Source organism: Brachyistius frenatus, unplaced genomic scaffold (genome assembly GCF_029030835.1).
Source record: "Brachyistius frenatus isolate BFR_SWC_R1_liver_20210118 unplaced genomic scaffold, ASM2903083v1 Contig_6, whole genome shotgun sequence".
Classification (NCBI taxonomy): Eukaryota; Metazoa; Chordata; class Actinopteri; family Embiotocidae; genus Brachyistius; species Brachyistius frenatus.
In genome coordinates this window covers 4,825,320-4,841,219 of record NW_027210605.1, presented here as the reverse complement: position 1 = coordinate 4,841,219, position 15,900 = coordinate 4,825,320, and the positions used below count along the sequence as shown (strand labels likewise).

The following is a 15,900-nucleotide window of genomic DNA, read 5'->3' as shown; positions in this document are numbered from 1 at the left end:
ATAAAGACCTCCACTCCCACCCGCAATCATTCATAATCACATTAGCTTCTCTATTCATCCATTCACATTCAAATTTTCTTATGTGTCCTAATCACCAGAGGCCCACCCATGATTAAGCTGATTAAAATTATCTGAAAAACAGCCATGACTGCAGGATCCGTTTAGGAGGGGAATACACATTTACCAGTCCGTTATACTGAACAAGACGGGCCAGTCACTAAATATGCCTCAATTAGTAGCCAGCAGACCTCAAATCATCATCACATAACCCCCACCTGGCTCATATTACCTCTCCGGTCATTTCCATTGCTCTTTTCTCATTTCCTCCCTTCCTTTCCTTCCAGTATGCCCTCACCCAACCCTCATCTACTTAACACAGCTGCACAGGCCATTAAGTTTGTAGGGTATAAATTCATCACATTCATAATCAATCCCTCATACAACAATTATGATACCTCCGTGATTTGAAACAAGCAGTCGTGTGCATGTGTGAATGAACGCCGGTGTCTATCTTCGCTCGCATGTGTGTGTGTGTGTGTGTGTGTGTGTGTGTGTGTGTGTGTGTGTGTGTGTGTGTGTGTGTGTGTGTGTGTGTGTGTGTGCATGGGTCTTTATCTACGAGTGTGTCACATTGATGAGACAGGCCCCGAGAAGCCAAAGCTCTCGTCCAGGCACTCGGTTAGCTCTGGCATGTTCAGCTACGTCATTTCATTGCTCCGGACATTCCATCCATCTAAATCAAAGAACAGAAATATCTTCATCTTCCTCAAGCCTCTTTATAATTTCATTGTTTCACTGTCATCAGTCTGACCAATTGTTCGCTACAAATAGTTAAAGAATCTATTCTTCTAATTCCTCCAGACACACCCACGGCTGGGTGGAGATTTGATAATAAAAGTGAAATAAACAGACAGAGAAATAGCATGCTGTCATAATTTGATTTTTTTTTTTTACCATACAGGCCAATTATTCTTACCATCAAATACGACCTACAGGAGTGTTTTCTAAACTAGAAGCCCTGGCTAGGATTAAGCACAAAAACATGAAGTCATGATAATGGGAAAGATGATGGTTTGGGTTCAAATGAGGACCGGAACCACGTTGTGCATTAAAATGATTACTTCCTTAAAGGTACGCAACCATTTTTAAAACTGTCCTGACTTATGTTTGGAAAATTCAAGCTAACAGCGGTACAAAGCGCTATGTAATCTCTGTCGTCATGACAACAGAAAACTTGTTGTTAAAAAACTGTGCAGACTCGTGTAGCGCTATGGAGCCCCCGTCATCACTGTAACAGTAAATGCAGTTTTACTGTCTGAACTTGATTTTGGGAACGGGAAGCAAACATTAGTCTCCTGCACCCAAGTCTCCTTCCCATTACAGGTAATCATGATGACAGGGCATAACATTAACTTTAAGTCCATCATAACCCATTAACAATCAATACAACTGTTTGCAGTGCAATCTGCTTTTGTGTGTTAATGCATCCTGTCTGCATACTGGTCATGTAGCAGGTGGCGTTTACAGTCTGGGTGTATAACCTTTGGAGGGCTTTACTCTCTTGTATGTAAGCAGCAGAGCCTGCAGCTATGATGTTATCAAGCTCCAAACTGCGAGTACTATTCAAACAAGCAGGCTGTTTTCTGTTACATTTGCATAAATCAGTTGACACTGAACCAGTAAAACAAGCAAAGTCCTGTTTGCTCAAATTCCACTCTTTAATATTAGAGAGGTAAAATGGCTCACTTTTCAACAGTACCCAAACTGGCGCCAACTGAACCTAAAAATGACAACGACACGTAATAAGGCGCATGCACAGCATGCTCGCCCCCAACATAACATCCATCTGGCATTCAATGAGTGTGTGTAATACAGGAGCGGAGTACAGACAAAAACATAGACACACACTGGCTGTTTTATTGTGTAAAGGCCAAAGCTATTAATTAGAAGTAGCTAGCTTTAATAAAGGGCCAATGTTGAACTGGTTATGCCCCACTGAAGCCAGTGCTGTGTGGTGACAGTTATAGGGGCTCTGGGGGCCGGTAGCAGACCAGCAGAGGGGGGTGAGGGATGTAATTTAAGGCTAATAGGTGCAATACGTCAGCTCTTATATCTCCCTGATGAGGGATTAAGGTTGGTCAAAAGTGAGAGGCCGCATACAAGGCAGGTCTGTGTGGCGCACAGATGCGCGAGGGGCAAAGATACGTCAATGCTCTTGAAAGCACGTATACACACAGTGTGTGTTGGCAGCACACAGCCACTTGTTTGTTCCCGTACTCGTCTCTCTGGCTCCACAGTCTAATCACTTTAATATATGGCTGATGTAAACATACTGTATATTCTCTCCCTCTATTTCTACTTAGTCTCACTCAAACTGTACACACACGCACACACACACACACACACACACACACACACACACACACACACACACACACACACACACACACACACACACACACACACACACACACACACACGCTGTCTGTGCAGCGTGTCTGACTGACCTGAGCAATCTGGCCTGACATCAGAGAAGCTGGCAGTTTCAGAGTGTGATGAGAGCCAGTGCTCAGTATTAGCCTACACGTCAGCACATAGCAGCCTCATATATTCAGTAGGTCACAGATATGTGTGTGTGTGTGTGTGTGTGTGTGTGTGTGTGTGTGTGTGTGTGTGTGTGTGTGTGTGTGTGTGTGTGTGTGTGTGTGTGTGTGTGTGTGTGTGTGTGTGTGTGTGTGTGTGTGTGTGTGTGTGCGTGTGCGTGTGCGTGAGAGTGTGTGTTTGAATGTGTCTGTGGGCTGACCACAGTGGCTGAAACATTGGGAAACTTGCTATGATGACAGGCAAACAGTCCCATAGACATAAAGACACTTTTAAGTAGCTTTAGATGAGTATAGGTAAGAGAGACAGGTAAAATCAGATATTGGGATGAATGGGTAGATTGAAAGCACAGAATGAAATAGAAAGAGAGAAAAAGAGAGCGAGAGAGAGGCAGAAAGAGGCAGAGTGTCTCAGTACTTTGCATGAGTATATTTGCCCTAGCATCTCTAAACAGTTTGGAACAGATTCGCCACTATTTCAACAGAGGAGTCATGTGAAGAAGCCAGGAGCACACACACTCAGAGACACTGTGTGCTGCATTATATGCATGTTTACAAGGTTACACAACATCTCCAGCTCTGAAAGGAAAAGTACTGTGAAAGAAAAGGAAAGCACTGTGGATTTGGATGAAACTAACCGTATAACACAGCGCCTTATACTTTAAGAGGAACAGTTGCCTTTCAGCTAAGCAGATGGCATGCGCTCTCACTTTCACCCACTCCCTGTTGTCACCCACTCCCTCTTGGTTCCTTTTGTTTTGCCGTTTTGTGTGTAAGTACAAAAAAAAAAAATGTCTAAAGATGAGACAAGTGCGAAAGGGGTGGAAAAGTGAGAAGAAAATGACAAGAGTAAGTGTGACTGAAAATAAAAGATGAAGAAAAAGATCAGAACAGGATGGAGCCGACACCATGACAGAAGCCGACTAAATGCTAACGGTTAGGGAAAAGGACAAATAATGGAAGATTATGAAATTAAAATTCAGAAAACAAGTCAATAAGGAAAGTGAGAGGTGGAGGAAGAGGAAGACGGGTGAGGAAGGATCTCTGTATGTGTGCCAGAGGAGCAAAGGAAGCCTGTAAGACAGAGAAGGGATATCCGGCCTCACTGCCGCGCCACTCCTGCGACGTTTGTATGTCCGCTAACACACCAGCGCATTGGGGTCCACAGGACACAATGAAGAATACCAGACCGTGACACACTCGTACACAAGGGAAGACTCACAGTCTCACACGCACGCTGGTACCGCACCAACACAATGACATGGCTATTGATGTCCTGTTTACACACTAAACACTGAGACAGCAATCTGATTCATACATACTTGTGTTCGGCCTCCAAGTTCAAATTATTTGTGTGAGTACGAGAGGGGGATTTTTCACAGTGACACCTCTTTGGTGGTCTGAGTGTGCTGATGATGCACAGCTTGAGTCACTGGCTTAAGAATTGGGGCAAATCAGCTATCAATGACAACAGTTTGAGAGCATCAGTCATACTCACTTCCAAATCCGGAGGCACAAATGTTAATCGGGCAAAAACACCCAAATCTCCGCTCCCCCTCCCCCCCGCCACCACCACCACCACCATTGGGTGAATCGCGGAGCAGCTGAGAGCAGAAAAACATCGACTGCCATCCTGAGAATTATTTTAACATGTAGTATGAGGGAAGTACAAATTTGTGCGTTTGTGTGTCTTATAAAAAGATATCCCTCTTTGTAGGCGCTCCCTCACGGACGACAGTGTTTACATTCTCAGCACACTTCCCAGGGGTATCCCACAATGCTGTGCTGCAGAGAGTGGTTGCCTGGATACAGCGTGGTGTTGCATACAGCCACGATGATTCGTCAGCGTGTATAAGTGCGTGTTCACTTATTTATTTGTGCCTCTGTCGGTAGAAAAATACTGCTGTTTTTGAAGTAAAATGTACATAAATATGTGAGTGAAAATGTTAAATATATAGATAATATGCTTCCTAAACCTAGAGTATGTGCTCGTGGCATGTGGCATGTGAGCATACTTGATCCTGCATTGGTTATTAATTTGACAGCTAGATGTCTTTGTGACTCCATTCCTGTGTGCAAGTGCGTGTGTGGTCCCACACAGAGAGGTTACACACATGAATGATTTAGCTTGCCTCCCTTGGTTGGGAATCACCCCACAGGTCAAGAAAGATCTTGAGTGTGCACTCATTCACCCATTCCTCCATTCAGCCTTCTCCCTCCATTCTCTACTCGTGCACTTCATCTCCTCCTCTGTAATGCAGCTGTGCATTACTGGGTGCCTCCTACATTAAAAGCAAATGACCCTGAGGAGAGAGATATGGAAAAGAAGAAGAGGAGGAGACGGGAAGAGGTGGCAGCTCTATCTTCGTGACATGCCAGGCTGCGACGCTTCATTGTGTGAGATGAATGGCAGAATAAGGAGCTTCTCGGTCTGTTGGTGCGACTTTTAACATGTTTATTCGCACGCGAGCCTTTCCACTAAGTAGGTACGCTCATGGCTAGATTTGAAACTACGAACTTCCCCATCAAATTCACCCCTTAACTCCAACATTACTCCAGCTGTGTCCAGCGCTGGACCACAGAACTCCTGACAGGTCAAAGGTTCAAATGTAGAGTTTGAGAGAGGCCAGGACATTAAACCATAAATAGTGATTACTGCCTCACTCCTGGTGATGAGCGCAGACATAATCTCGGCCATTCTTATGTCTGATCATCTTCCTAAAGCTACTAAACCACTCATCACTGTCCAATGGCAACTCGGCATATGTCTCCCTGATTAGATTGGCCAAAGAGGATTATGTACTGTCTAAGAGTAGATGCAGTTGGGTTTATCGAAATGCTATTCACGAGACTGTGCAGGGGCATTAAAGGGATGGAAAGTATGAGATATATAAATGGAAAGCGGATTTTATACCTTCATTACTAAAGATTTCTCTGCCTTTTACTGGTCTAAAAGTGAATGCCACTGAGGGGTTTTAGAGTACTTTACTAAATGAGGGGTCCCCAAAGTGCACTATGCGGGACAACAGTGGCCTGCATGAGGATAATAATGAATAAAAACATATATATCTCTGCTTAGGCTGTTTTACATTCATGCTCAGTTTTAAAAGTGAGGCTTTAATTCTGTGTGTCCAGTGACTTACAGCTCAAAACAACACAAATTCTCATGACTGATTTGAATAGATATTTGCATTCCTCTGCAATATGTAGAACAATATGACTGAGAACTAAAAAGTCCAAAAATGTTGCATTACTTCAATGCAATTAATTTGGCTTCAGTAAACATTTAAGCTTTCTAAATAACAGAAAGGCATCTCTAAAAAGCAATAGTGTATAAGAATAAATTAAGGAATCCATTATAAAATTCATTGCTCCTCAGGTCCTGAATTCAATTATTTGCTTGCCTTGAGGAACACGTCAGGAAAACCCTTCTCCAGACCATGTGACTGTTTCAAAAGAACATCTGTCCACCTATTTCAAAATAATATGTCAATCCCATACCTGAATTTAGATTTTTGATGATGCTGTGTGGTGTTCCATATCCTTGTTAACAGAATATTTAGACCAAATATAAATAATGACCCCTACAGTGTGTGTGTGTGTGTGTGTGTGTGTGTGTGTGTGTGTGTGTGTGTGTGTGTGTGTGTGTGTGTGTGTGTGTGTGTGTGTGTGTGTGTGTGTGTGTGTGTGTGTGTGTGTGTGTGTGTGTGTGTGTGTGTGTAGACTTGTATGAGAGAGAGTGAGAAGGTTGACAGACTTTGAGAGTGTCTGTGGGGATTCCCCGGCCATACCCTCGCTGGGAGATGAAAAATGATACACACTCCACATCACATTTATCTTTCAAACACCATCTGTGTACTGTCACACGTGCATACATCAGCACACATACACACACACACACCTCAGATACGAGGTCATGCTAAAACACACCTCTCTAGAGAGCGATAAGGTCAGGAGGTCTGTGGTCTAATTGAAAGACCACATGGTGCTACAGTCACATTAAACGTTCAGGTCTTCATTAGGCTTTGAGATAGAAGATGTAAGAGCTGATTACGTTACCGCTGATTTAATCTAGGTGAACGCACGCATATGGAAAACATTACATTTAAGGAAAACGACTCCTAAGAAAATCATTGAGGACAACCATAACCCAATCAGATCATGATTTGACTTTGTTGTGTTCAACAGCCAACACATTTGAAATATTTAACCAACATTCAATCTAGCTTTTTATCTCAGTGCACGCATTTGATGTTTAGTCTCTGTCCTCCTCACATCCCATCGACCTCATTGGTCGTCTTTTTTTTTTTTATGTCTCACTCTTTCTCTCTTCCTTCCCTACAAACTTTGCCTTCCACCCGGTTTCCCTCCCTTTCCTCCGCTCTCCAAATTACAGTTATTACGGTGTCAGCCCACCCTCCATGTAAATGCAGTTTCAGAGGAGTCTAAGACACTTTAGTTCTGTTTCTAACGCCTGCAAGGGACCAATTACAAGGCCACAACCATAGGCCCAAGACAGCCAGAGGCCTTTAAAGACTGGGGCTGGTCCACCACCAGTTCCCATCCCCCCTTCCCACAACCAGCTGGTTGAAACCTCCAAAAAGCTTTTAAAGAGGTTTTATTTGCAACGTCTCTATTCTGGTAGGTTTTAGACAGGACCGATCAACAAAATAGAGGATTTTTAAGTCAAGGCAAAACTGTTTGTGATATATGTACATACATATGATAATAACAGATGTCTGATTATGATTTCATTTCCTATGTTCCGTGTTATTAGGCATTATAAGAAATTATGAATAGGCACGGCACTCGCAGCTGTGGAAGTTCAGGAGATGAATTGTTAGAATTATTTTGCAGTTTAGGGCTGTCGCTTTCATATTCTACAGTGCACATTTTAAGCGTCTGATTCTGTTTTCTATATCATCATTCTCTCACTCCGCATCTCCTATCTTTTTTTTTATCCAAACTGATAGAACAATTCTCCTTTGGCAAGTAGGGTAGCAGTGAGAGGACAGTAATAAGGAGATTATTTTGTGTTTCTGGATTTAAGGCCTCTTATAACTAAGAAGCTGTTAGTTATATATCAGTCTTATTTTACAGATTATTTTAAAAACAGAGACATCAGATTAGTTTGTCACTGTTTTCTAATTGTTTTATCATTAGCACACATGACAAGCAAATTCAAATCATTACTGACTGACAGGCAAAGAAATGCCATTACCAATTCAACAAACAAAATTCGTGGTCTGGTCTTTGGAGGATGGTACACCATGGCAGTTACGGCTAAATGCTCAAAGAATTTAGCCGAATATATTAACATGTTCGAATGCGAACATTCGTATAATGACAATGCCAACATGTTAATGTTTAGCAGTGATAACGTTTACCACAATTACCATTTTACTTTAGTGTGCTAGCATGCATTTCTCACCAAACATAATGTGCAGCTGAGCCTGACAGGAATGCTATTAGTTTTGCAGGTCATACAACAAAGTTTTAATGATCAACAGACCTTGACATTACTACAACCGGGTCCACTCTACTAGCCAGGCTAAAACATTGATTTTTGGTGCTTTCATTTCAAGATTTGTACATTAGCAATAAGTTAACAGTGTTGGAGTTATAACTATTCATATACATTTCATAAAATCTCTAAATAAGATCACATCCAGCCACATTGTACCTGGAATTAGGGATCATGTATGAAAAGGAAACCAACTGGGAACAGTGAAACTGGTAAAGAGCAGTGTAAACCCAGTGTTATTGTTTCATTCAAAATCAAACAGTATTACTGCCACAAATATACCTGTTCAGATGTTTTATGGCCACACTGCTACATATTGTATCTGTGTACAATCTAGAGAGATTTTACCCATTAAAGCATCATACACACCAAGTTTGAAATGAACATTTTAAAGCTAGGCAGTCGATCCCCTCTTATCTAACTGACACCACATCAAAAACAATGATTCACTAAGCCGCTGATAAAGTCATATCTCTGAAGCACGTCCGCATCCCGAGACTCCGACTGGCCACAACAATGAACTATAGCTGTGGGTACAGAGCAAACCATTACTCAAAAAACACAGGAGCAGGAGGACAGAGAGGGGGTCATGCTGGGACTGTGGCTTTTTAGGTCAATGAAGTTGGAAGAGAGGAGCTGCAAGAGGGGATGAAGGTTTCAATCTCCTCCACAGCTCTTGGATGAAGCTGAAATCAATGCGCATTTAATACTGCCTTGCAGCGAGTTGAGAAGTGCCCCATTTCCTCCCATTACTGACCCACATCACCGCTGTCATCGTCCTTCATCTTAACATCCTGAGCCCATCTCTCTCTCCCAGCTCTTCTCTGCAGCAGAGCCCCGGGCTCACACAAAACTACACCACCTAACTTCAGACACAGCTCCTGAGGTCTGATGAGTAGCAGCGTGACAGACATACATTTGAACAAAGAGTGGTTTATCCCTTATTCTTCACTGAGTCTATTCAGGTTCCACGATGAGACCCGAAGGTCAGCTGCTGGCATGTCCTGTTTGACGCCATTCATGACTCTGCAGCAGTAAAAACGACTGGCTGCCAGAAAGAAGGCATCATCCATACCTGCCAAAGGGGCTTTTGGCACCCTGATACTAAGTTGGCAGACAGAACTAGTCAAAGTTTTGTTCAGCTAAGAAGACAAAGAGGAAGGAGAAGATGATGGTGATATTTGGTGATGTGGGGGTGAGTCTGACCTGGTATTAGGTCATCACAGCACACTTCTATGGATCCAGATGAGCAGTCACTCAGTTCATCCACTGAAAAATCTCTCTCCTGTACCTGCAGCCTGTCAACACATCATAAATACAGCCATTACACATCTGGTACTGTACATGCAAATTACTTATCTTAGATTCTTAAAGCACTCCATATCACTAAAGTGCAATAACTGTGCAATATACAATATATAATGCTCAATCTACAATCAACAATATGTTTTTATCACCTCATGCAATAATAATGTTTTCTTTATTCAGAAATATTTATATTGACATTTCAATGTATTGGTCAAAGGTGTATTTATTAATTTAGTGTATATAGCTGGTGGGTGCGTATAAACACATTGGTCTTTATTTTCTAAGAATTTTTTATTCTATTATTATTGTATGTGTATTTGTATTTTTTTCTTTTGGTGTACTTAACTTTCCTACCTATATTCTTAAGCTGCTGTGACAGCACTAAATTTCCTCATCGCGGGAATAATAAAGTATTGTCTTATTTCAATTAAATAGATAAGATAGTGTATACAAAAGTAGAAGAAAAGAGATTGTGATTATTACAATCATTTTCATGAAAGAAAATCATCACAAAGCACTGTATTTAACTTATAAAAGAAACACAACTTCATAATTTTTTTCCACAAATATTTTCTTTTCTTACATTATGCATTCACTGAAAATACCTTTTACATTTTCTGTTCTGACTGATTCATTCCTCATGGGATGATTTATTTCACTAAAACACCATAAACTACTCAACAGAGCACACATCAGACACAGTTTTACTTAAAAAAAACAAATTAGATTTTTTAAAAAGTATTGTTTTTAATCCCACATCTTGAGAGACTTTGTTCATGTGAGAGAGAACAACAGTGTACTAAGTGAGCCCGCAGGGTGTTAAGAGGACACTTTAACAATCAGCTCTGCTCCAGAAAACTCCCAAGTGTGTGCACACAAATGTCTTACTGGAAGAGATACAAAGAAGTGAAATTGGACTGAAATGACCACAGCAGGCCTGGGGCTGGTCTTTAGAGGGCGATCATGAAGAAGTATGAGTAGAGAAAGTCATCATGTGATGATTACAAAGGGTCAGTAAATTTGGGACCATAATAAATGTTTTGATAAATTGCTGTTGCAGTTGCAGTGTTTGTGTGTGAGTACAGACCATTTACCTGTAGCTGAAGGGAGCCACAGTGGCCATATTGACTTTGGGTATGTGTGTCTCTGTAGACGCTGTCTCCTTGTGTAGGTTGTGATCTTGCATATCAACAACTGCTTTGAACATTACTGGCATGGTGAATGCGATAGGTGGGAGCAGCAAGGGACCAAGAAGGAAGGCCGGGCTGCTGTCCTCAGGAGTCCCCATCTCTTCGTCTGATTGGCTAGTGGAGTCACTGTGACCTCTGATGGCGAGCTCGAAGCCTGATTGAGGGAGAGTGGGCCGAATGTTACTGTTGTTCATCATGGAGGACTGAGGTGGCTGGTTCTCTGGAGGCTCTTCCTCACTTCTTGGTATGATGTCACTCGCTGCCTGGGCTACAGTGTTCGAGTTGTCTCTTCTCTTGAAATGAAGTGGTGGACGCAGGTTGCTGGCTCCCCATTCTTGGTTCTTATTGGTGAAGGTGCCTCTGTTGCGATTGCCATCATGTGGAAATTGTGAGGGGATGTGAGCAGGGGAAGGTTTTCCCAGATCCAGTGTGTCTTTGGAGTGTGGTGGTGGTACTCGGCGCTGAGTCAGCGGGCTGCTATAGGCAGAGCGTGACACCTGGGGAACATGGCGAGCTCTCGTCCACTGGAGGAGCTGACTTTTCAGGCCGTTGTCTCTCTGGAGGTCCCTGGAGGACGGCCCGGGGATGCTGGAGTTTCGTGGGCATAGTGAAGGAGAATGTGTGGGCGTGTGTGTGGGCGTGCGTGTGGGCGTGTGTTTCGGGATCTGTGTAGAGGGCCTGGGCAGGTCACTACCCCGGAGGCGGGAATCTGGTTTGGGAGAGGAGGGCAGGAGGCTGTGAGGGTGGGGGATTCCTGATGGGGGAGGCCCACGGGGGCCTGCCTTCACGTTGACTCCCCCACTCATATTGACCTAAATGAAGAGATATGCAGGGAGTGAGACCTTAAAAAGTACATTGAGGTGAGCAATCCACTTTCAGAGCGTATTCACAACAACAATATGAGACAATTAGTTTTAAAGACCTCCCCAAAAATGTGGTTATCCATTGAGAGTTTAATTACCCAATGTTAAAGTTCTCCTAGAGATGAATCTAATCGGGTAAACGAAAATTCCCTTTTCTTGACACAGAGCTAATTGATGTGAATCAAGCACATATGACGCACTGAGTCATGGTTGGTAAACCATGAGTTGGAGCTTAATGTCAGCAATGCATGGGGCATCTGAAAAATAAAATTTGCCTGCCGGGAGTTAAAAACAAAAACAACTTCAGACACACAGACACACAGTAACATCTACCAGCTGCTTTAAGATCATTACGTTCCAAAATATCAGATTTTCTCCACCTAACAACTTAAAATGCATGATCGCAATGCTTGCTAACAGTGTCAGAGGAGGAATGGGATCATCCTCACTTGATTTGCTTTAACTCCCGATTGTCACAGTTTTTGTTACCTTCTTCGATGTCCCACTCAGACTGACAGAAATGTTCCTAGAACTGTAAAAGTCTGCGTAAGATTCTTTGTGCACTCTGATGCAAACCACAGTGAACGCTAATAGAGTGAAACATTTCATGAACTATCATAATACTTTGCCTCACGCTGCTCTGCTGAAGGGAGAAAAAAAAAAACCTGCGAGGTTGGAAGAAAAGCAGGGAGGGAGGGGAAAAAGGAGGGAAGTTGCAAATTTGCGTAGAACGAGAAAGATCATACTTGAGTGAAACCTACTGATCGGATTTGCTCTCCCTTACAAAAGAACCATACATGACAATTTTCTGCCAAATCAAACTTGTGAATTTTAACATGTAAACAATAAGCTATTTAATTGTACTGTTTCCATCTTGAGTTCAAACTAAGGCAGGGGGAGCATATCATTTCCAAAAAACAATACGATTTCTCACTGTTAACAATTGATTTGTTGCCTTTGTTCTATTTTCAACTAAATAAGGGCCTGCATGATTATTAAATCATCACATTGTGTTTTTATTTACAATTTACACAGCATCCCAACTTTTTTGGAAACGTGGGTTGTACTGGTCAAGTACATTGAAGAACTGTGTACAAGTATATCCTGGAGATGTGGTGCTATTTTAAAAGCAAAAGGATGGTAAAATATTGATTTGTTCTGATTTGTTTATTGCATTTCGTATGGAGTTAATTGATTTATAAAAACTATTCAAGGCATTTCTTTGAAAGCACTCAAACTATATTTTTAGTGCCTTGAACTTTTGCACGGTACTGCACATACTCTATAGATACATGTATATCTTCTTAACTTTTACTTTGCGGTACAGTGCAATACAAATAGATTTATTATCGTAATTATACCCACACTGAGAAATACACAGATTTAGCGCTTAACCCTACTTGCCCTGTCTTAAATAGCAGAAATTCTGCTGCCAGAAGATGCCTGGGGAAGCTGTCTTTAGTAAAGCAGAGATGTATCAAATTAAGCTGTCAAAGTCACAAGGATAAAATGGTGGATTATTCGACGGTGCAGTTAATCGCAATATTGCACAGTGTCATGTCACCAAACACACACACACACACACACACACACACACACACACACACACACACACACACACACACACACACACACACACACACACACACACAATTCTGAGAACAAATCTGCACTTTTGCTGCTGAGAAGGGTTGACTGCTTCAGCTCAAACACTCCACACATACTCAGAGACAACCTCTGAGTTTCTCAAAGAAATAGACAAACTCTCTGTGGGAGATTTCCCTTCCTACTGTACTTATAATATCAGACATACTGTCAGAAAATGGAGAGACCTGGGTATTTTGGACTAGTGCTCCATCATTGCTGACTGATGCTAATGAAGACCTGCACAGCAGCAGTGATGCAGCACTAGGTAAACAGAGACAGATGTGATCATCTATCCTCCTCTCACCTCATTCCTCTATCTAAATTCCTCTTCATTCCTGTAAACCCTCATGTCTGTCTCTTGGAAGGTCCAGACACTAATAAGCATCAGAATTTCTCTATCTGATGTGTCCCTCTAGGCTTTCCAGGAGCACAGGTGCGGTCTGGCTCTGTGTCTATCTGTATGGAAATTGCCTATTCCCTGGGGATATGCCGGAGTCATGTCGGTACTACTGTAGCCCACATAAGAACATACACAGACTCAGCTCGGTATGTGAGGAAGAAAAAGAAATACGATATTTTTGCTGACAGACACGAACAGCTACACTGTTACTGTAAATAATCCGTAAATCAAATTTAGGTCTGATTTTTTTCACATATAAGTTGTTAGATAAGATGGTAGATGCTGTACAGCACAAGCTTTTTATACGTAAAAAGCTATGTTCTTTAAAAATCGTTCTGTATCATCCTGTTACATAAGTGCCTTTACAATAGTTATACTGTTGGCTTGATGACTCTATCACTGTAGGTTTATCTACATGTGACTTGTCAAGTTCCAGAAAATATTTGAAATATAGAAATTGTGGTAATTTGTTGCTGTAAGAAGGCTATTTAAAAATCAACAGCAAATATGTAATATGTTTGGTTCAAGCAAGGTTTGAGGAATGTTTAAGCTGTGAGCATTGCGCTAAGGTCAAAAGGTAACTTTCAGACTGTTTATTTTCACTATTAATGAGTGTTTTCGGGGGGGGGGTTATTATGATAAAATATTAATCAGTTAGACCATTAAACATCACAAAATAGTAAAAACATGTCTAGGACAGTTTCCCAGAGCCGAGGGTAACATCTTAATCGTGCTTGGTTTTTAAACAAGCAGTCCAAAACACAAAGATATTCAATTTGCAGTTTTACAGAATGTAAATTTTGTACTATTTATTTGACACTGTGTGAGCCTCATGGCTGATGGCATGATTTAACATTATTAGTTTTTCCCGTGACATTAATAGACAGAAAATACTTCTAATATGTAATAATACATTTCATTTAAACAGGTGAAAGTAATTTCCTTGAGGTTTTGGAGAACCCCATTATGTTTGAACAGTGACACAAAACTGGTACAAAAACATGTGATTTATAATTTCAGTTATTTTCTTTAAGTGAATGTAATGACTGCATCAGCCAATGTGTGGATAAATTCTAATATACAGTATTTGAAGAGGCTCCTAAATCAATCTGCATTGGAAGCTGCTGACATCTGCTGGATATTGTGTGCAACTGCAACAGCAGAGACATCGCTTCTTCTGTCAATACCCTTCGAATCTTTCTCATTCCGTTTTTTCCCACAGAGCCAGAGAGTGAACGAGATGAGCCGATTAAAAACGTTTTTCTCTTCTGTCATGAGAGACGGCAGTATCAAGTCTCTGGAAGGAGGTGAAACAAGGACAGTGTGGCAGCCAGAGTTGGCTTTTAATTTTATAATAACATTACACTCTTTTAGCTCCTGTGTCCCATGACAGCCACTGGCTGAAGTGAGTTACTGTATGTCTGCTCAAACAAACCTGTATATCCTCTCTCAGACACGCACGCTCACCCTTGTGATGAACACCCTCTGACTCATCACAAAATCAATACCGAGGTGGTAACACAGGCCTCTCTGTCTGTGAGCTGAAGGATGTTAGCAGTGCCTGTGTTTGTGTGTGTTGCCCAGTCTGGAAAGTCTAAAATAAATGAATGTAATTACATCCACCATGACAGCAATCAAAACAACATCCATAATGTGCTGTCATAGATCATAGTACAATGTGCTAGTAACATCCAGTGGTGCCAAAGCACTGAGCTGTGATGAATGGATTCCTGGGAAGCCGGTTTTCTTAGAAGAAAGTCACCACAGAAAAAAAAACAATATCTGGAGCTCATAAACTGCCTATGATGAAATTTGAAAGATCAGCTGTCTCACGAGTGTCTTACCTGTCAAAGCGGTACCAAATTCCTCAGTGAGCCGTTGGGCCAAGCCAGCAGGAGGGAGGTGAGACTTCTCCGGCGTCCCGGCAACAATGGACTGTTTTTTCCTGGAATCACAGTTGCATCCTCACCGTTGCTCTCCCATTGGTTCGCAGCGCCTCACCATTCACCAAGACAGGAAACTGTGACAAACAGGAACGACATATTCAGCCAATCAGGGACCCCGTACCGAGGTGACTCATTTTCAAAGTCACTTTCTTTGATGAAATCAGTGTTCCCATCACAAACAAATATCTTTTGAAAAAATGAACTGAAGACTGTTTATGTTATCATGAGTCAATGAACCAGATAGAAATTTATTTGGCCTACAATGACACATAGTCTGTCATCCTCAAAAAAGACACAACATAACAAAAGTCATCTAAAACTCTTGTTTCTCCAGATTGTTAACTGAACCATAGCGAAACAGCTGTGCTATTAAGGTCCTCACATTATATCTATTTTTGATGTCATACAATAGGCTCTGCAAG

The 15,900-nt window shown here is 41.7% G+C and overlaps 1 protein-coding gene across 1 annotated transcript in view; it reads right to left on the bottom strand.

The window, feature by feature from the left end:
- Nucleotides 1-15,474, bottom strand: part of nav1a (neuron navigator 1a) — an 80,263-nt gene extending 64,789 nt beyond the window's left edge. Inside the window, exons 1-3 of the mRNA XM_069687923.1 lie at nucleotides 15,377-15,474; nucleotides 10,527-11,434; nucleotides 9,331-9,422 (exon numbers count right to left, since the gene is read on the bottom strand). Of these exons, the coding sequence (XP_069544024.1) occupies nucleotides 9,331-9,422; nucleotides 10,527-11,428 (994 nt within the window). The 5' untranslated portion in view covers nucleotides 11,429-11,434; nucleotides 15,377-15,474. The remainder of the gene's footprint in view (nucleotides 1-9,330; nucleotides 9,423-10,526; nucleotides 11,435-15,376) is intronic.
- Nucleotides 15,475-15,900: the final 426 nt, after the last annotated feature.